This window comes from Dasypus novemcinctus, chromosome 15 (genome assembly GCF_030445035.2).
Source record: "Dasypus novemcinctus isolate mDasNov1 chromosome 15, mDasNov1.1.hap2, whole genome shotgun sequence".
NCBI classification, from domain to species: domain Eukaryota; kingdom Metazoa; phylum Chordata; class Mammalia; order Cingulata; family Dasypodidae; genus Dasypus; species Dasypus novemcinctus.
Window position 1 is genome coordinate 37,755,620 of NC_080687.1, and position 22,758 is coordinate 37,778,377.

Sequence of the window (22,758 nt, forward strand, 5' to 3'; positions counted from 1 at the left end):
TTATTGTAAATGGCATCTTAATGACTCTTTGCATATTATAATCACAATTCTGGAAAATGGATATCATAGTAAAAATACAGTCTTCTATATTTGCTTGGGGGTACAGGTGATGGTTTTGATGCTCCATTATTAAAGGGCTGAAAATAGTGTGTGCTAATAATTTTTAAAATCAAAATTATGAAACAAAATAAAAGGAAAGACAATATTACAACAGTCTACAAAAATATTTCAATGATTCCCATAATTTACCTTTTAATAGTGAATACTATGTTTTCAATGAGTGTAAATGAATAGTTATAAACAACAACAAAAAAGAAAATAAGAAAATAAGTTTGAATGATTTAGGCAAGTTGTAGCTTAACTACGTTTTTATAGTTGAGAAAATTACAAACATCAATAGTACATAAAGATCAAACTACCAAAGTAATACAAACTAGATACAAAACATTTCCACAAATTAAAACAAATGCAATGATACAAGCACTATGTAATTACACTTAGAATGTGATTTTCTTTTGATAGGGTGATCAAATCTATGATGTAAGATAAATAGAGAGTAATTAGACTTTGACCAACATGAATTTAAATGGCAGATTTCTTTTTTCTCAAACAAATAATGATATCATTGGTGCATCTAATTTTCAGAACAGGCAGTGATGCCAACATTTAAAATATTTTACATTCAATCTCAAAAGTCAAAATACTTTAATCACTATTATGTTCACAAAGAAAATGGATGTTTTGAACAATTATACATAATATTCATTTATAACAGCTGTTTTGTTTTTTAAACAATAATTTAAAAACTATGTAGGTACTGTATAGGATATGTGCAACATATAAAATGTGAAGTATGAAATATTTGGTACGATAGTGCTTAAAATAAACTTTAAAACAAACTTTCTGAACAAAATTTAATTGTATCGCTATTACCTTGAAGATCAACCAAGTATTTAAAAAAGTAAACAACATTAAAATATGTTTCATCCATATATAGTATATATATGTATGTGTATATATAATATGTATGTACTGGTATTAAAGTTTTTTATACTTTTGAGACATAAAATATGCTTTAAGGTGAAAGAATTAAAAGAACTATTTTTTTCCATGCTGTAGTCAGTTACAACCCTTTAATCCAACTTTTGAAATGCAAAAACAGTAATGGACTTTTTTTTAAGTGAAACTATCTACTTTTTGCTTACATAGTAATTTAGATTAAAGTCACAGTCAAATTTTCAGTGACTAAACTCAAACTTACTTAAATTAGAATATTATACAGATCTCCTCACCTACAGCTTCCTTGTTTGACTAGGTTTTTAGTTTAGAAGAGTTATTCTGTAACAGGCAACCGGATGGTGAGTTTGAAGGACTAATCCCTTAGATTAGACTGTTGGCATGGACCCTCATTCTTGTCAAGCTGGATGAAGTCTGGCAAAATCTAGGCACTTCTACAAAGTCTCTCTTATAAAACAACTTTAAAAATATACTTGTAAAATAATACCTTCAAGACTTTGTTTGGTGGGGTATGAAGCTCATACCGTGCAAAGTTTCTTTTTCAATCTATTTAATGTTACTCTACAATTACATAATTCAATGCGGCATCTCCAGGCAAACCAAATGTCACACTTTGATGTGTCCCCTGTACTTGTGCTTAAATTCCCATTCAAATTTTAGACCTGTAGGACAGGTATCCATTTTACTTCACTTCTTGTCTTTGCTGCAGCATTCATCTTGTCAAGAAGTGAAACATACCCTTTGATCCAGTGGGTAAATGAAATGATAGTAATTGTAGTTAGAATTGAACCTGTCCTTGGAATAGTGGTTTTTTTTTGTTTTTTTCTTTTTTAACTAATGCTAATTGTTTATTGCTAAATTTGAGATATTCTGAGTCTAAATGAGTATATTGGTTGGACGTTCTGCATCAGCTATAGTTATGGAGATAAGACAATATTCCTAGGACAGAAACTATGTTTAGGAACCCTTTAAAGTAAACTTTACCCTTTATGTCTTTAAACATCACAGCTGGTACCAGGTAGTTAACTATCTTAGGTTGGAATATACTAAGCATACCATATTTAATACTCATATATGATAGAGCAGTGCTAGCTTCTTAGAGTTTGTGGTCTGTCCAGGAGAACTAAATCTTTATTTAGCATGCAGTTTGTGGCAATTCTATTGAGGAGGAAACAGGATAGTATGTACAGTAACAATGTTTAGTTATTCTCAATGCAGATTCTTGGCATTCCATTCCATTTCTGCTGATTATTTCAGAATTATCTGTTAAAAAGAAAGACAAACATGATTTAGACATCCTTCTGTGAGGGAAAATAATGAGTTTAAGTTTTACTCTTTGAAAACAGACATTTGGAATGATAGGTTTTCTTCAATTTCTCATAATTTTAATGCAATTATGATCTTGCACCATCCCCACCCTTCGTGTTGCAAAATTTTACACTTAACCACTTCTGCTATTTGGCCACTGTGAAGAATGATGATTCAAATGCACAATATTTTCTGTAAAACTGTGATAGCATATATATGGGCATAAAGTGTCTTTAGACATCAATTTCTGTTTTCTTTTTCTTTTTTAGTTTTGCTTCATAAATCTGTGTTATATGTTTACATTATCATCCAATTAATATTGGGTAAGATGATAGGGAAGTCTTATCAGAAAATTAGTCCATACTCAAAAAGCTGTTTATAAAGTTGTAAGGCATTTAAAAATAAGTCAGATAAATCAAATATTGCTTATCTATTGCCTTGCTTCCAAAATTCCCATCAAAAGTAACTTTTTCCCTAAGATATAATAACTATCAGTTTCAAATTATGGAAATGATTAAATATCCCAAATTAAAAGAGAAAAAAGGATAATATTCTAATAGAGCATTTAAAATATTTTTAATAAATGAGAAAGCACAGTTAAACTAAACTATCAAGGGCAAACTATCATCCCTGGAGTTTGATCTCTAAATTCACTTCTAACTCCATACATTTGCAAAAGGGCGGGTGTTTTCCCTGTGAGACCCAGTACCTTAAAAGTCAAGCTTAAAAACCAAGCTTTTTAACATATTCTAACAAAAATATTTATTTTTTGAGCAATGCTTTGATCAAACTTTGTGTAACCAGTGAACAAAATGCTTATTAAAGAGTGAAGAAATCTTTGTATAAGAAATAAAGAGAAAATTCTTTATGGTGGGGGTCTGTTAATATTCTTGCACACTGAGATTCAACTACCCAATAATAACCTCATTTCTACAAGTAGTTTTTTCATCCCATTATGTTAAAATTTATAAATGTGGAATATTTCCCTTTCAGTGCACCTTCTCATAGTTTAAAGAAAACAGTTTTAGTACATTTAAATAGTTTCCTCCATGAAATAAACATGGATTTTTTTTTCTAATTGAAACATACAAATGTGTATAGAATTGATAATAATATAATGCATTTACATTAAATATTTATTCTAAATGAAAACTCAAAATTTCATAATAAGATCATTCTTTGCTTTTTAAATTCCTAGAAATATATAATTAGTAGGAAAAAATAGCATTCCTTGTCCTGTGTACTGACAGATATGAATAAAAATAATAAGATTAAATGATTTATATGTAAATATTATCACAGTATCTTTGAATAGTCATTGTAAATGGGTAACATTCAAATTCTCCAAATGGTCAGATTATATAGTCATTTTTTACATTTAGGTATTGGATTATTAAATAGGAATTATTCTATTTCACCCCTTAGCATCAATGCTGTCTATAATGTTTTCATATAAGAATGTATGCCAGGACATGAAATCATGTGTTGTTTTTTTCTTTTACTTTAGCAATAGTCTCTCTAAAATACCTATGGGGAAAAGAAATCTTTAATTTCTTAAACTGATGCATAATAAAATATATTTTAGAATACATTTACATTCCTGTTTATTAACTGAAACTAAAATGTCATACAGAATGAAATTCCCAACCATCTGGAATGAAAGCATTCTACAGAAACACAGAAATGGGCAAATCTGTACTAGAGAAATGAGTTACAACAATGTTTTAGACTACAATTTGACAAAGAGACATGTACAACCTCCCAAGTTTAATTAGAGTGTTAATCAACCTTGACGTTAACTAAAAGCACAAAAGACACTCACCTAGGCTGTTTTTTGCCTCTGCCTCAGCCTACACATTACCCATTATATGGATAAAGATAGCAATAAAAATGATCTCTGGGACTATTGAGCTCTCAGCTGGTCCTGTTGCCTGGCCTGTAGACCAGAAAACTGACTCGCCATACCTCGGTCTGCCTGGCAACATTGTGGACTACACTATGTGCTATAAAGAATGAATTGTACTCTTAGCAGCCATGAACTTGAAAAGGTTCAAGGATTTGATCTCAGAGGGTCGGAAAGCTTTGGGTGCTTTTCTGTATACATCCCTTTATTTATTTATATATTTTTGGTGGCAGCATTTTTCTTGAAAGTATTTTCTGATTAAGTTTTAACAGAGAAATATAGCTTGCTGGTCATTGGTAGAGTCTGAATTAAGTATATGCTACAGTGATATACATCCTGGAAAAATAGAGTGGAAATGCAGATGAAGGACAGTTGTCTACTTCTTATTACTGGCTGCAGTGCTTCTTGTTTACTTCCATTTGGTTGCTACTTTTGATGTTAGGAGACATTTGACATTATAGGCCTCAGGGCCAAAGGGGAGGGGACGATCACCCATAGGATACTGCTGGTGGGATGAGGAGAGGGAAAAGGAGGGTGTGTGGTTGGATATACAGCTGCGGTGGGATTTTCATATGACTTTTTAGAAAAATCAGATTCCATTTTTTAATTAAAACCAAAGAAACATAACTTAAAATATACTGTGCCATTGAACAAGATCAATAGTTACATCTTGTGTGTTTTAGTGGCACCTTTCCTTAGAGATTTTCTTTCATACCAATTATATATGGTGTATAAAATATGTTATATATATATATATATATATATATATATATATATATATATATATATATATAAACTTAACCTTAATTTGTCATTTTTATGGTCAGGAGGACCAAAAACTTCAGAAGCTGCCTGAATATTTCAATATAGGTATAAAACATGCATTCCTAAAATAATAGGTTTACACATGTACCTGAAGGATGTACTAAAAATCTGATATTGAAAAACCTAACCTTGAGCTTGTTCATTTTACAAAATGGTTAATTAAAATTTGGTTCACAAAAGTGACCTCGGCAGACCTACTGTCCATGACTTGTTTCCTACACTGCACTTGGTCAAGGCTGAGGCTGCGTACAAAGTTCCGTAGTCCATCTCCAAGGCACTGAAACCCACGCTTTCTTAGAAGGGGCAACTGAAAACTCTCATGGGGTCTGTCAGTGTATATATGTCAGAGAAATAGCTACTAGATTGTGCCCCCTAAAAGTATCCTCTCTAAAGCATTATTGCCGTTGTTGCTGTGATATTAATATTAGTATGTACATACTTCCTGGATTTTAGAGGATACTCTGAGACATTTTTATGATAAGCTCATGACCTAGGTCAATATTTCTAGTCACATTTTGCAGACATAGAGAAACAAGATAAACCATTTTAAACTCGTTTTCACACTGTTAAAAAGTGCTTGCAAAAGTTAACATGAGCTTAGAGATGTTAGCTCATTTTGCTCCCTGGCATGGGAATCCCCTCGTGGAAGTGGTGACAGTCTGAAGTGGTAATTCCAAAAACCATGCCTGTTCCTCTTATGGTGCTAGCTGAGGAAGGTGGTCAGAAGAAACCCAGGGAACTTGGAAATCAGGGAAAGGTAAGAGGGGCCTAGAGCAAATGGAGCCTAGAGCTCTAGATGGGAGAAAGCAGCGAGGCGCCAGATGTGTAGAAATTGCTGAGGAACTTGTGGCTTTCAGAGTCTCTCCTCAGGATATCTGTGCCTGGGCAGCCAACCACATCCTGCCCTACGACTCCTCCAGAGAGATGCTAATCTTTAACACCCTACTCAACCACAATTCCACTGTTTTAGCTTCTGAGTAACTTTGGCAAACTAAAATGATAGGAATGAAATCAATTATATCGAACCAGATATAAATATTAATATATATTTCTATTTATCTCCTTGATAGACTATTCCCCCAATTAAGTATTATATGATAGAAAGCCACGACAGATGATGATTCTAGCCAATATAGTACAGCAAATCAAAATCCTGAACTGAAATTACTATTTTCAATTCCTTTTCCCACTAAAAAGAGAAGACAAAAAAATAAGAATAGCCAATGCCCAAAAAATCAGTGATTCTATTTTTAAAACAAAGACACCCTTGATAACAGATCATGAAGGCTTTCAAAATTTTTAGTGGCCCCTTTAATTGTAAAAGTATCTGTGATGCAGAAATATCAGTTGGGTGCAACAGTGCCTACTTACCAATAAGTAGTAAAAGAAATCATAGTAAGTGAATTAAAACTATCTCCCAAGATGACTGGATTTAAGAATCTGATGATTCCACTAAATATGCTTCCTTAAGTTACCCTCATATGAACTCATTACATGATTAGTCTCATATTTATTAATTGAAGACAAAGTATGAATTGTTCCAAAGATCATCAAATGGGTCATTTCCTCAAGATACATTATGAGCAGCCATTTAAAAATCTTTGCTTCCTCTGTGAAGTGCCTAACATTGACTTGTAGTGCAATGGCAGTCAAACTCATTAAAAGGAGAATGGGGCAGGTACTGCTTAAATATTACATCTATTGGGGCCAGGGAGAAGGGAACTTGCCTAGATCAAACGGAACAGCAGCTACTCAGCTTCTGCCAATTGCTACATGTAGGAACCCAGGCTCTATAATGTTTCATCTTTCCAATATTAAAAAAATAAAACAAAACAAAACAAAAACAGCTGGAAACCTAGCAACTAGTTTACTTTATAAAAAACAACACTCTGTGGATCAACTATATGTTGCCTGAATTCAGCAATGAGCTGCTGGTTTGTGTCTCCTTCAAACCTGACTTTCTTGGAGGAGGAGCCATTAAGTCTAGATGGCTGACTTCCAGAACTAAGGAGCAGCAATGTCTGTAGCATCATCACTGGAGGCAGCAATGGTAGCGCGGGAAGGAGTAGGAGAGAAGGTCTAGTGGACAATTAATCCAATAACTTTTAGGCATTTGGCTTCCACTCAAAGGAAATGAGTACTTTGACCCTCTACCTAAAATGAAAATACTATCCCTCACTTGACTGATTCATCAGATATAAAATGTGAATGTTGCCTTGTCTCTTCCATCATAATGACGGATTTCAGTTGAGTGATCCAAACCCCGCCCTGCTGTGTACTTGAAAAAGAGCTGGCCAGGGTTAAAAATACACTGATTTAAAATAATCTGTGCAGAGATTGGCACTCTGAAATTGAACTCCTCAGCATCATGAACGCAACAGGGAACTAACTAGTCCTCATGCAAGAGGGTGGAAAATAATAGAAATCAAGGCAGGATTTCTATAGGGCTTCAGAATTCCCAAGTATTAATACTTTCTGAGTTTTCTACCTTTTGGCTGTTTTTCCAGGAATTGTAATATGAATAATTTTGGAAATTGCGAACTTCTAGACACTTCCAGAAATGTCACACTTTTTATGTTAGAAGTGTTCATTGCAAAAATTCAGGGACATCAGATGACTTTTCTTCTAAAATGTTACCTTAATATTGAATTCAGTAGGAAGTCTTACTGCTTAATTGAAAGGAAAAACATTTCAGTGAAAAGACCAACTGTTCCTATGAATCCAAACTGCAAAACAATTAGAAAAGATGCTTTTTGTTAAATCCTTCTGTGACCTGCCATTAAATAATATACACATTTTATAAGATTTATTTTATTTTTTTATTCCCTCTGCCTCCGTTGTTTGTGCTTGCTGACTGCTTGCTGACTGCTCTGTGTGTCTATTTGTTGTGTGCTCTGTGTCTGCTCATCTTCTCTCTAGGAGGCATTGGGAACCGAACCTAGGACCACCTATGTGAGAGAGAGGTACTCAATCACTTGCACCATCTCAGCTCCCTGGTTTGTTCTGTCTCTAATTGTCTTTCCTCTTTGTTGTGTCATCTTGTTGCATCAGCTTGTCACACCTGACTGTTGTGCCATCTTGTCTTCTCCAGGAGGCACCGCAAACTGACCCAGGACCTACCATGTGGTAGACAGGAGCTCAATTGCTTGAGTTACATCTGCTTCCCAAATAATTACATATATTTTTCTTTAAAGATTTATTTATTTATTTCTCCCCCCTCCCTCCATTGTCTGATCTCTGTGCCCATTTTCTGTGTGCTCTTCCGTGTCTGCTTGTATTCTCATGAGGCGGCTCCAAGAACTAATCCTGGGGCCTTCTGGAGTGGGAGAGAGGTGATCATTCTTTTGTGCAACATTAGCTCCTTCATCTATTACATCTCTCATTGTCTCTCCTTTGTGTCTCATTTTGTTGTGTCGTCTTGCTGTGCCAGCTCTCCACGTGGGCTAGCACTCCTGCACAGGGCAGCACACCTGTGTGGGGCAGTACTGCACGTAGGCCAGCTCGCCACATGGGCCAGCTTGCCTTCAAAAAGAGGCCCTGGGTATCGAACCCTGAACCACCTTTATGGTAGACAGGAGCCCAATTGCTTGAGCCACATCCACTTCTCCCAAATACCTTTTTAATGCTGGGTTTGGAGAGGTGGATAAAATATACCTTATAAAACGTTTGTGTATCTTGTTAAAATCTGAAGGAATCTCAAGTAGTTTGGAAGTTCAAGCGGGCATATCCAAGTAGGGCTGGTATGTTAACTGGATCCACAGCAAAACAGTTTCCTAAGGGCAGGGGTAATATCTTATGGGTCTTTATATTCCTAATGTCTAGGATAGGGCTGAGCATGACTTGTTGCATGACTAGGTGAATAAATAGGAATTCACTGGGAGCACAGTGCCACACTGGGCACATCAACAGAAGACCATGAGACCACTGATGGACAGACAAGCTAGCAATGGTGGCAGGAAAATAACCCCTTGGACAACATCTATTTTTACACCATTTCAGGACAAAGATTCAACAATATCCAAGTAAACTAAATACCCCGTTGCACCCCACTCCAATCCTTTGCTGTGTTTAGAAAAAAGATCAGCTCTCTCAGGCTGGGAGTAGAATCACTAACAGAGGAGGGAAGCATAGAATATAAATAAAAATACCACCTGTAGAAAACTCTAGGGTTGGCAGATTTCTTAAAAATCTTTTTCCATGGTTACAAGGTCCTGTTTCCTCAGAAAGCAATTAGGGGATGGTTCAGTCTTCTTAAACAAAATGTATTGTGAATTAAAATTAGAAAATTGGATGGAATTGCCTGAAAACATGGTCAAACTAAGGAGGCTTGCCTATTGCCCACCATCCTGGTCTCTGTTTTTCCTCATTCAGTTTTCTTATTCTGTCACACATGTTCGGTACTATTCTCCATTGGCATGCTTCCCTCCTCAGTCTCTCCACCATTTGATATTTTTTCCATCTTTTCTCTAATCTCCATACTTCTCCATAACAGCCACTACTACTTAAAATTCCCTGATCTTATCTGAGACGTGAAACTTACGAAATATTTTTGGTTGCAGCAAACTGAACCAAAGACAGAGGGACATTTGTGCATTTTTGGCTGAAATATGATTCTATATTTAATTATAGTGCGGATTACTGAAGTAAAAAACAAGTGTCTTTGGTCCCTTTGAGAACGTAAGATGCAAGATTTAAAGTAATTAATTAAAGCAATAATAATTATATATGCTAGTAAAAGAATGCTTTCATTTGGCCTATTTCATGACTATAAACTTTAATTATATAGAAAGTTAAGAGAATATTAATAGTATATGTAATGATACTTTGAAAATTGGTCTTATTGTTCTTTGGAAGTATTGTTCTGAGAGAGGGCACTGTCTTTTCCAGTATTTGATATTGGATTTATTTTTCAAATATGTTTGTATTTGTACAGAAAAGGTTTGGAAAACTATCAACATACACTGAGGTCCTGGGAAAAAATTCTCAAATATGACAGTTTCATTCTTGAGCAATCTGATGTTGATTGGACATCCCTAGTATTTAGCAGTGCCTTACAGAATAGTTTCGTCAGGACTGTTGTTTTGTCCTCTGATGTTAATAAGAATTTTACATTCAAAGCTCTAATACCCCTATTTTCAATGACAGATTTTGCTGATGACTCATTTTTTAAAAATATTTTCTGCTTTGGTATATTTGGTCAAAAATTTTTCAGATATACTTTCTCATATATGAAAAATTGTTATTTGGAAATATTAATAATTAAGCTTTTACATGAAAAGCAATAACAACCACCTCACTGAAGATTACTGAACTGGGTCCATATTGATGATTTATATTATCTGGGTAAAATCCAAAAGAATAGAAATTCTTGATCTGAATAGGAATCCATTCCCAAATGATTCAGCCATGTAAAAATCTAGATTCTTGAAACCATTGCAGTAAGGTTTTGATCATGATTCCATTCTCCACCTCAGACTCAGCCGATCTCCTTTCCAACTGCCCTGAGGGAATTCTAGGGATAATTTCTTTTGCTTTCATGAGGACATGGGAATCTAGTCCTCGGTTTATCTAAAATTCCAAATATTATTCATGAGTGATTTTTGTCAGGCAGTGTATCTCTAAAAGAATCTGCATGTTTTTAGAAAAGATATGTAATTCATTACAAAAACAAAACAAAACAAAAAAAACTGATGTTTTACCAAATAACATTCACATGAAATAACCAGACAGCTTAAAAAAAAAAAAGAATCTATAACCATAAAGAAATCAGTTGGGGGTAATAAAAGCTATGGAGTTAACTATACAAAGAGTCTCTTACTTATTTGCATTAGGCAAAATTATCTCCTCAGATGACCCATTACCCCAAAATACTCCATGTTCAGTAGAAGTCTGCTGGCTTCCACTACTCTTACTGCTTCTACTGGTACTGGGAATGGAATAAATAGGAATTCACTGAGGACACAAGGCTAAATTGCATCTTCAGCCTGACCTTCAAGGGGTTGGGGGGCTGCAGTTGATGTTGCAGGGTTGGTCCATCCATGAAAAAGAAAGGAAGCAAGAGGAATTGGAAGTCTGTTGTGCTCAAGCTGAGTTAGGACCCTTTCTCCAACCCAGACCCACTTTATTATAATTCTAACTCCTCCAAAGGAATTCAGAGGATAATTTCGATTGCTTTCACACTGACATGGCAATCAGTTCTCAAATGACCTAAAAATCCAAATGTCATCCAAGAGGATATATTTTTCTCATACAGATGAGGAAGGAGGTAAAGGGAATTGAGGGAGACTTTTTCTTTCTTGTACCTTCCCCTGATATTGATACTATAAAAGTATTTTAAACAAAAGCACATTCAATGTATTTATGCAGAAAGACAGGAATTATGAGACCAGGTTTTCTCAGCAGCAGGTGCCAGAGAAGGTAAAACACACAAAAAAAGAAGTGTAGATTGGAAGAAGCACACTATAGCCATGAAAAAAAGAAGCAGGCAGGCCAAGCCGCGGAATCTAAGGAAAATAAGAAAGATTGTGCTGTGAATGGCCCTGGGACTACCCAGGAGCAGGTCCCAACTTTTATCTTCCTGGGCACACTTGACATTCTTGATTCTATACTGAACTTCACAGTCCTAATCCACCAACTATTCCCAGCTAAAATTCCAGCCATGGAATTCACCAAGGTTTATGGCTCCTTTGCCCTTGGCAAATGAAGAAGGTGAAAAAATTTCCTATCACACGGCTGTCTGGAGGTTTGGGTTAAGCATACGATTTTGACATCTTTCTTAAATCCTAAAGACATAGAAACGTCTGTGTATGTGGTATTTGGTCTGTACCCTGCTATTAGCACAGTTACATTCTAGAGCCATGTCAGGGGTTAAATAAGCTATCATAGGCTAACCTGGGGACCTAACCATTAGGTCCATCACTATTTCTACAGGGAAATTATTTGAGTTCCAAAGCAAGTAAAAAAGGGAATTTTGAACAAGTAAACATTTTTAAAATTAGGGACTATCTCTATATTAAAGAAGGTTGAATTTCTATTACTACATCAAGAAATTATATAATATTTGAGCCACATTAGAGATATTATTTACAAAAATACTCTAAAATGTTTGGAACATTTACAGTAAGATGTATAGGGTATCTGGGATTAAATATGTTGTCCACACATGAGGCTTCCACTGAATATAAGAAAACTTTAAGAAATACCTTTAAAAATAGTTTATGCTGCAATGGAAAATGCATTTCAAAAACATTAATTTATACCTGCTTTTCTCAATTTTCGTGTTTTTCTCTCAATAATAAATTGAAGATTTGGGCCAAGAAAAATCACAGAAACAAGATCCTGTTGCATTTAACATAAAGTCCCCAATTCTGCTCAGTGTGCCACGCTTTTGTATCCACTACCATTATGTTAGACTTAGAATCCCGGGCACATTTTGGCCCAGTAGCCATTTTAACTGTGGATCAGAATGTATAATTCAGCTTGCTAAGAATTGGCTTTTAAGACACTAAAGGCAGAAAAGCAAGCAAATTCTAAAATTCAGTAAAAGCAACAGTAAGATTAATGTTTTATATTAGACATGGAAATATGTCTTTGTGTATTGTAATCATCTTGCACACTTCTTAAATTGGTGGGATGACACTATCATCTAACAAATTTTCCACCAAAAAAAGATCGTTCTTTTACCTTTTAGTTCTTTGTCTGTGGTGTGTGTATGTCCGTGTGGTGTGTGTGTGTGTGAGGGAGAGAGAAGGAGAGAGAAAGAGGGGTGAGAGAAAGAGGGAAGGAGATGAACAAAACTACTTAATCCTGTCTGAAAACAGGGTGTAAAGGAAAAATAAAAAACAACCATGGTGTGAGACTTTGGGAGGCTTATATATGCCACTAATGAGCTTTGTGATCATTCTGAGCCTCAGTTTCTTATTCTGCTTGTACCACTAAGATGTGCCTTTGCAGTATATTGGGTAGTTAAGCCAAGTTATCAGTTATTATTCTGATAATTCCCCAGGAAGAACTAAAATATCCTGGGATTATAGATGGCAGAATGGAAACCAAAAGAGGAAAAGTATTAAGGAGGAGCTCCAACATCCTCTTTTGTTTCTTTATTACTAATTGTTCCCCCTCAAAGCTAAGTGGTTAGCCCCATTTCTTTCAGGATCTCCCTTATTTTTTCAGATGATCATTACCATATGATAATTACTTTGACTGTAATAGTGTATGTTTGTTTATTGCCTGTTCCCCTCACTATGTAAGACCCATTAATGAAGGAACTGTTCCTTTTCACTGTTGTTTTCTCAGATTCCCCCAATTGTACACGGCACACTGTAGACTCTTAACATTTATTGAAAAAAATGTATGAAAAGACATTGCCACCAAGTTAACAGTGGGCTTTTGTTATGGCCTGGCATCTCAGAATAGACCTAGCTTCTAACAGAGATGGCTCATGCATTTGCAGTTACCCATCTTATGAAAACGAAACACTTAAAGTGAAACACAGCAACAATAAATAATTTTAATCCAGACAGAATAATCTTATATTATAATAGTTAAAAAAACAAACACCTAGGTGCAATTAGACATCTTTCTTGCCAGTTCTTAATCCCTCCCTCCCTTCCTTTTTCTTTCTCTCCCGTTCTTTTATTTTCCCCATTTTTGGCTTCATAGTGGAATCCCTGGCTCTTTCTGTTTGCACACCTGAATTATCATTAAAATCCTCAGCTCACTGTACAATTTAGCTCCATGATTTTACTTACAACTAAAATAATCTTTCAGTTGCTCCTTTCACACCTACCTCCTCCAGGCTCTCCAAAACTCTCATTCTCAACTAGTGGTATTCAGTTGACCTGAGGCTGATATGAAGGTTAGAGTCTGTGGGGAAAGTAGAGGAAAACAGTATCCTGTCTTTTTAAGATTTTGTTGTTTAAAGAATACAAAGTAAAAGTCCTAGATGAGAGGACTCTGCTTACTAAAATTTTACAATCTGAAGTTATCTGCCAGGTTATCACATTGAGAAAGGTAAAATGGTGCCCTCCTGCCTCTGCTTTCTCACTCTTGTTGATTGGACTGAAATTTGAATTCAGTTGTCTACTCATCCATCAACAATATTTTCAGACCATTTCTGATATTGAACATAGACTTTAAAAAGTTTTAGTTTATACTAACATGTTCTTAAATGTTTAAAGCTTTTTAAACGAGTAAATTCAGTAGTTACGAGTTTTTAAGGGAAGCCATATAAAGAGATTTCATCCCCATACTACACCGACTATAAGCTAAATCTAAATCAAATATATGGAGTCAGGAAAGAATAGGATTTGGGGGAAGACAGATCTGAGTTCTGGAACTGCTCAGCCATTTGCTTGAGTCTTAAATTGCTTTGCTCTTATCTATGATAAAGGTAAGACACTATACAGAGTTATGTTGAGTATTAAATGAAACGTTATAAAGTATATGTTCTATAATAATGGCTTTTGATTACTGTAGGTTTTCCTTCCCTTAGTCTATTTATTTTAAGATTCATAATGCTAAATAAAATTTGGTTTCAATTCATAAAACTTGGAATGAAACTTGGTTTTGATAAGATTAAGTTCTTCAGCAATGTCAAATGTACTTACTTTCCTTTCTGTATACATATATTTAGCCTGTCAATGATGACCAAATATAGACTGTATTTCTGATTTACTCATTAAAGTCTTGACTATCAGTTCATATTAATCATTTTTCTAACTAAAACTTTCTTTTATTATAAAAGCATCAATAGTCATCAGCACATGATTATCAGACTCCATTGCAGTGGAAAGTTAACATCCATGAGAGCTAGGATCTCATATTCTTTAAAGTTAGCCCTGGTTCAAACCCTGCTTCTAGGCTTAATAGGAGTATTAATGTAAGTTATTTAACATTTTTATTCTTAGTATTCCTTATCTGTATGATGGGAATAAAAATCGCTCCTAATTCAAAGGTTCTAAGGATTAGATTAAGTATTTAATGTGTCTAGTGGTAGTTAACATATAATAAATGCTACTGTTATTATATGGCAATATTTCACCTATTTTAATTTCCTAGTCTAAGTCACAAAACATGGCTATTTTGACTAGGAATATAATTTTATAATAATTCTTAGAGCACTATGTTTAGGGATAATGATTATTTATGGATACATTCTGCACACCCAATCTTGGCTAATGAACACCCATACTTCAGTTTTAAAGCCTTTACCTCTTCTCACATAGGTCCTACATAAGCAGCAGAAAAAAGGAGGAACTTGCCAATTTACTTAAGAAGCAACTCAAACATTTTTGTCCAAGGCAAAGGAAGACAATGAATACAATGGATTTTTCTACTCTTTCTACTCCTTAGATTGCCCTATTTTAACTTCTTTTTTTGTTCAAGGCCATCCTTAACTGTTGCAGGGTCACAGAAAAGAAAAGAAAAGAATAGGAACAACTGGAATTGATTCAAGAAACACCTTCTCTGAATCCTCATATCTAAAGTGGTTCTCTGGCTTATTTCAGTTTATTTTATTTTATTTTATTTTCTGGTACAACAATGACAAATATTCAAAGAAATGATTAAAGGAGTAGTTATGAAATTATTACACAAAAAATATTTAGAAAAATTGAAGGCATATTAAATTTCCCTGGACATCTTTTTGATTCCTCAAACATCTTTCTAAATTCAAAGGAGGCAAGCAAAGCTATTGGTTGGTAAATGTTCAAAGAATGTATAGGTGGCATGTTAAAGCTAGATCATGGTTTGACAAAGGGAAAAGAGAGCTAATCATGGTGTCGGAAGAATAAATTTCTAATCCCTTATGTAACCCTTAGTAAGTCACAATGGCTCTGGGTCTATCTTCTCACTGTAGTCTATTCACTGTAAGCAAAATGCAAAATTAGGAGCTCAGGGCAGATTCTAAACTGTTCTTTTTCAATTGGGCAGGTTATCCAGCTTCTCTAAATTGCAGCTTCCTCATCTGTATGTTGGGGATAATAATAATCCCCTACAGGGCCCTTTTGGGTTTTAATGATATAATTCCTATAAAATGCTTAGTACAATGTCAGGTACATGGTAAGTGCTTAATAAAGGACGGTTGCCTGAGCTTTGTTTGTGCTGTCTGTATTTGGTTTGGAATCAGAGAGTGGGAAAGGGGTGGTTGGGGGTACAGATGTTCCATAACTCTAGGTCTTCTATGCATTGGGTTGTAATCTTAGTTCTCTTATTATTTATATAATTTGGAAAAGCCACCTCACTGACCTGAGCTCCTGTTCCCACTGATGACATAACTTGGATTATAATTTTCATTTTTATGTCACAGTATGGTGTGAGATGACTGTGGTAAATATGCTCTTATGACTTACTGCCCTTTATATCTATGATTCAGTTGATGCAGGTCTTGGGTCAGATAGACAATGCCTGATAATGCTGTTCCTATCAGGAAAGGAGTGATATTTTACAATGATCAGTTTCCAGAAAGGCATTGTGGTGAATAGAGAAGTTTCTGTATTTGATTACAGGAAGCTTATCAACATAGGCTCTGAGATCTTTGAAGAGCAAGGGGACTGATGATAAGAATATTATAATTTGATCACTCGAAGTAAAACAAATAACCCCAAAGTATTATATCTGATGCTGAGATGTGATGGAGTCAAAATGCTAGACTACCTATAGTTTTTCATAAACCTATGTCAGAAAATACCAGTAAACAAATTTGTCCTTTAGAGTACAAATAAAACTGAGGATGTGTAAACAAGAGCCATTCTTTTTATGAAAGTCATGTGGGAGAATGCCTTGAAGGAGGGTTGATGTGGCAGGGAGAAAGAGGGCACTGAAATCCACAGACACTACCTAAAAGCATGAGGATAGCTACGGAGAGAAGGGGAAGAGCGCAGGATCAAGGTGCCGCCTTGTCTTTTCCGAGTTCTTAATTATTCACCCTTTTTTTCTTTCCAGATTCGCTCTTTCCTTTCTACCCTGATTTTATCATCACTTCATCAATGAAATAGCGTTCTCATTGGTATCCCACATTCAGCCTATCCCACCTGTTATCTACTCACTCACTGTCAGCTTAGTCTTTGCCAGCCTCTCATTTAACATTTCCCTCTTCTGTTCTCATTCTGTCATTCAAAGCCCCAGTAATCCAGTCCCTCCTGACCAACTCCACTGCATTTTTAAAAAAACTTTTTTAAAACTTAAATTTATCATTCATACATGAACATATGCAATAAGTGTACAGTAAAAGTTGTAAACTTACAAAACACAGTTGTGAACTTACAAAAAAAAGTTGTGAACTTCCCATACATCACGCCACCCTAACACTCCACTGCATTCTCTGGGACTGCCCAAAAGCTTCTGCATCTTCCCCCTGGTTACTGTCTGGGAATGTACCCCAAAGCAAGCCATTTAGCCCATAGGAGCTACAGTGTTCCCCTTCTTTAGATCTGACCTAATAATAGCTGCTCTATCTGCCTCTATCACAGGGTCAAGTCCATGGCTGGTTCTGCTGTTTCTTTCTAAGGCACACATGCTATAGGCGAAGGATGTAGGATAAGAGAGGCATTGATTTTAGGTTCAGCCAGATTTGAGGTTTAAATGAATGCTCTAGTCTTAGAGCTATGACCTTGAGCAAGTAATTTAACTCCTTTTCGTCTTGATTACTTCACATGTAAAGGGTTAAATGAGGTAACATACGTAAAGTTAAATGCTAGTACATTTATAAAAGTTCTTTCCCTTTGCTCCTTACTTCACTCCCATCCCACTCCTTAAATTTCAAACTGGTCACTGGTGTCAGGACCAACCTCACCTGTTAATTGTTTTGTCTAATTCCTACCCTTCCCTGAAGACCTACCTCCCTGGCCATGCTAAGCCCTGCCATCAGCTTATTTCTCATGCTGCAACATTTGGCTATATGACTCTTGTGATATTCTCTGATTGTTTCCCACCTCTCTGACTAGGCAGTAAACTCCTTAGGCAACTTTAGCACCTCCCCAAACTGGTGCTTCCAGACTCAGGCCTGACCTTGAGAGTCATAATCTCCAGAGATGTGACCCAGAGGGAATGCTAGGGGCCAGACCTTATGCCAATTTGTCTTTGCCACACTGGGGAAACAGTGGTGGCATCATATCTGATAAACAAAGACAAAGACAGGTTCTTTGGCTGTCCCTCCTTCATAACAGAAAGCAGTGAAAAGGGACAAAGGCAGGCACAGGCCTCTCCTACCCAAGCACCCACACAGAAAGGCTGGCAGAACTTGTGTAGACAAATGCCTATGAATCGAAATTTTACTCTGTTCATAGCAACGTTTACTAAAAAGGAGACCCCATTTATCTTTCAACCCTTGAAAATGAATCTGAATTCTTGCACACTGCAGCTAACTCTTTCTTTAAAATTTACAGCTGGAAATAAACCCACATATAGGATGAACTATATATTCATTTCCCACCAAAGAGGAAATCTAAAATAGAAAAAACCAAGCATGATTTTATTACCATCAACAAAAACTAGATAATACTGGGAATACTTGTCAATCTAAAAAGATTCCCCCCAAATTCCATCAAAATGCAAAAGAGGATAGGATTTGAGGTAATAATAAGTAGGACAATCCACTAGGCAGTAAAGTTCCACATAAGTACTCTTGACATTTTCTCTTCAGCTGCACAAAATTGGAACTGATATTATGTCTTTAGGTGTTATATACAAAAGAATTTTACCCAAGTTTCTCACCATGAGGTGTAAATTATTCATGAAAAATGAAAATGTACTAGATTACAACATTTACATAACTTGGCCTTTCCTTGGAGAATCTACAAATACATTTATTAATTAAACCTCATGGTAGTCCTGCAAAGCAGTTGCTTCTGAGGCTGGAAAATAAAAGGTCTATTGTCTTCTTATTTGCAGATATCCTGGAGACAAAAATAATCTGCTTCTATAAGCCCATCAATGATACAAGTCCACCCAAGACAGACGAGTATGTCTACCCCTCCACCACACCTTTTTTGTTGTTTATATGACCATTTTTAAAAGTTTGGATTCCAATGTCATAGCCACATTACACTATGGACTTTATACTCAAATGGTCAAGCAGCTTTAATAGTGATGGCAACTGTATACAAATACCACAATTTTTATAGTTTGTTTGTTTTTTTTCACTTGAAGAAAGATATAGTAGGCTCCTTTCTTCCTTTCCCAGCACTCCCCCCCACCCCCAACACACACTCCTGCCACTCTCCTAAACAAAGAATGGAGGTACCCATTCTGCCTCATTTGAAGGAACCAGATCCATTGCTGAACCCCTCCCTATTGTAAGACTGTAAATGAAAAGTTAACGTTGGCTAAACAACCTCAGCAGTAGAATGCTGAGATAGATGTCAGCCCAGAGGACTGTTCACAAGGGCTGGATTCTGACAGTTGCTATCTCTGCTTTTTGGAACACCGCATACTTGGGGCCCAGCTGCTTTCTATAATCTGTTCCCAGGAACCAGCAAAACGTGAGAAAGGAGTGTTTTACAGTGTGATCATCCATACATAAAGGCCAGCCACTTTACGTGTATTTCAGGAGAGAGATCTGACAGGAGCTCACTCCTCCCACACTGGGGCTTTGCAGAATTAAGATTTTTCTTGTGAAACATAATACAGGCCCCAAAATGGGTCAAGTGGTGAATAGTGGGGAATGTTTAATGCCTCCTACATTTGCCTGAATATAGTCAAGACAGATGGCATTGAATAATGGATGCTTTATAAAGTTCTTTAAAATGAGTGATGAAGTATAATATAACCTCACTTCTCTAGATTTCTTGGTAAGTATAGATTTACTTATATATCTAAGAACCTATATACAAATAGATTTGAAATTGTGTGAGGAAAAAGTAAAGTATGATGCTGTTAAGCTTTTCTCCTTCCTCTTTAGTAATTTATAGCAGGCCAGACAAAGCATGATATATGAATTTGGTTACATGTAATTATTTTATGTTTTGTTAAAAGTTACTGCAGGAATTTATTACTACATATAGTAAATTATATCGGGCATGTCTGGAAATCTTCTGACTTATGAAGTATTCTATTAAATATGTGTGTATGATATACTGTTAGCTAATTTTCAATACACTCTTTCTAAGGTCATACCTCTGCTGAGTGGGCTTAATCCTTGGGGCATTTTCGGGAGAGGCAACAAGACCTTGAGGTCGTGATTCTGATGACAAATCATCACTGTTTGGAGATGTGACTCAGTGTTGGTTAGAATGGTGCCAGAATTATAATTTGATTTCATCAGTTTTTAAGGCACTATTTGGGGGTACTTCATAAAAAGATTCCTAACATCCAATCTGTAAGAAATTTTCTTCCTAGCCTAGACTTGTGAACCAAAATGAAATAGATGAATAATTGCCCTCACTTTCCTCATAGCCTTAACTGTGGGACATGGACAATATGTATTCACTCTAAATCTAAAGGGACTCCTCTTAAGTAAAATGCTGGGAACTCTTTGAGCCTTTGTAGGTCAGAGGTTTCATCTAGGTAGGAAGTAGGCGCCTCTCCTTAGGTGTATGCACCCTGGAGGTATTTAACAGTGAGTCCATCAAGCTGCTGGCCTTGAAGAGACTGAGGTCAGGTCCTACAGAAGTACCTTCCTGTGGCTAATGTTTCATGTCAGCCCACATCTCTTTTACTGCCATGTGACACTTGTTTGAATAGCTTTTGCCATAGTATGAAATAGTTTTTGTATTTCTCTTTGTCTAAAAGTAATTCTACGTAACAGGCAAAGGCAACACAAAGTAGGCCACTTGCCAGCTGCCACTGTCCCAGTTTAGGTTCTTGTCAAAACCTCTTAATGATCTTTGCAGCCTCTCCCACCTCTAATCCATCTGTTCACGCTTCCTAGAGTTCTGCTTCTGTCCCTATCCTGCTTGAAACCTTTCAGTGGCCAAATAAGGGCCTAGTCCTTGAACCTGGCATTTAAGTGCCTGCATAATTGGAATCAAACCTATTTTGCAGCCCATTCCACAAACTGATGCTCTGACCAATCAGACTGTTAAGTTCTTCTCCAGCTAAACTTTACACTTCCCCACCTTTGCACATTTGCATTTGTTTTTCTTTCTATCTCATGGTGATACTTTAAGGGATATGCAGATAAAGTCCTTACAGAATTCAGAGGACAGAAAATGTACTTCTAGTTGGGGGTTCAGGGAAAGATTCAGAATATAAATTGCATTTTAATTGGGCCTTTAAGGATGACATTAGGTAAGTTGAATATTCTCTGTATATAAATGAAGAAATTAAAACTTAACATATATTTATTTGGAAATTATTGTCTCTCTCATTGAAATAGAATTTAGTTTTGAAAAAATATAATACTAATTACAGAATAGAGTACCATAATTTAAGGAATTTTAATCTATACTTATTTTATTAAATAAAATTTCTTATAATATTAAAAATTAGTTAATCCATATACAAAAGTGTTTACCGCTACCACTTTTAATGTATAGTCTAAGATTAAATTTGTTTCAATACAAGCATCTCCAGATTTACACATTATGGTCCTTTGTTCTGAAATTGACTGATTTATCTGATACTATCACTTTCCTAATTTTTCTTGTTAATAAGCTATGGTGAGATGATTAGCAGAGGTGAAGAGTAATTTTGGCAGTCTCTCATGCTAAAGAAACCCACTGATCTGCTTTACTAAGACTAATGACTAATTTCTGTAGAATAACTTGTGTAGAAATTATTCATAATTTTCAGTATATACCCTGGGTATATTATCACACAGAGCTGATGACATCAACTATGTGGTTTCTAAGGATGACCTGGCTATTACATAAGTAGCTTGAAGTGTGTTCAAATTCAGTTCATCTCACCAGCTTAGGAGTCACCTTAGTTGAGGTAAATTAGCAGGACTCCTCCACTTTAACCTTTGGAGATAATGTTTGTTGCTAGTGAGTCTCATTCAAAAAATAGCGTTAGTATAGAAGAAGCAACTTTTGTGTGTTTATAATTATGGAAAGAGGCAGCAGAGTGTGATGATTAAGAGAAAGACCTCTGGCGTTAGACTGCCTGGGTTTAAATTTCCGCAAGACCATTTTCTAGCTGTGTGACTTTGATTGAGATGGTAAACCTTTGTGCTTTAGTTTTTCCATCAGTAAAATAGGGATGATGATAATTGTACCTATCTCATAACACTGTTGTAAGGATTAAGTGATTTTCTATATCCATATCTATCTTCTCCTTCATATAAAATATATAATATCATATGTATTATATAACATTATATGAGAGAAACCACTTAGAATAGTAGTTGGCAAATAGTAAGTGGTATGTAAATAATATTATTAGTTATAACTTTTCATTTAAGGCCCCAAGACCTTAAATGAAACAAGAAATAACTATTACTAAATTTTTAATTGTTATTTCTCTTTGTAGACCTACACCTAGAGCTAAATAACCAAAGAATTATTTTATATTTCACAAATGTATCTGAATTTTGTCAATATTCATTTCAAATTAAAATCTTAAACTCTGTTAAAACTTTCATTGACAACACCTTTATTATGTCCTGAGAATGGAATTCAGAGAGTTCTTTCTTGTTCAACTTGGTTTACCATGTGGCTTTAGCCAGACCTCAGTAACATATAAAGGAATGCAGAACCAGAAGAGCTAACATGGGATGTTTTAGTCTATCATCTTTGTTCTATGAATGACTTGTATCATAATTACAA

General features: G+C 35.5%; 1 protein-coding gene across 6 annotated transcripts in view; it reads right to left on the reverse strand.

Moving 5' to 3' along the window:
- Positions 1–231: 231 nt before the first annotated feature.
- Positions 232–22,758, reverse strand: part of MBNL2 (muscleblind like splicing regulator 2) — a 156,701-nt gene continuing 134,174 nt past the window's right edge. For all 6 annotated transcript variants that reach the window (XM_004467576.5, XM_004467573.5, XM_004467572.5 and 3 more), the window contains one exon: positions 232–2,280. In XM_004467576.5, coding sequence (XP_004467633.1) covers positions 2,266–2,280 — 15 coding nt within the window. In that variant the 3' untranslated portion in view covers positions 232–2,265. The remainder of the gene's footprint in view (positions 2,281–22,758) is intronic.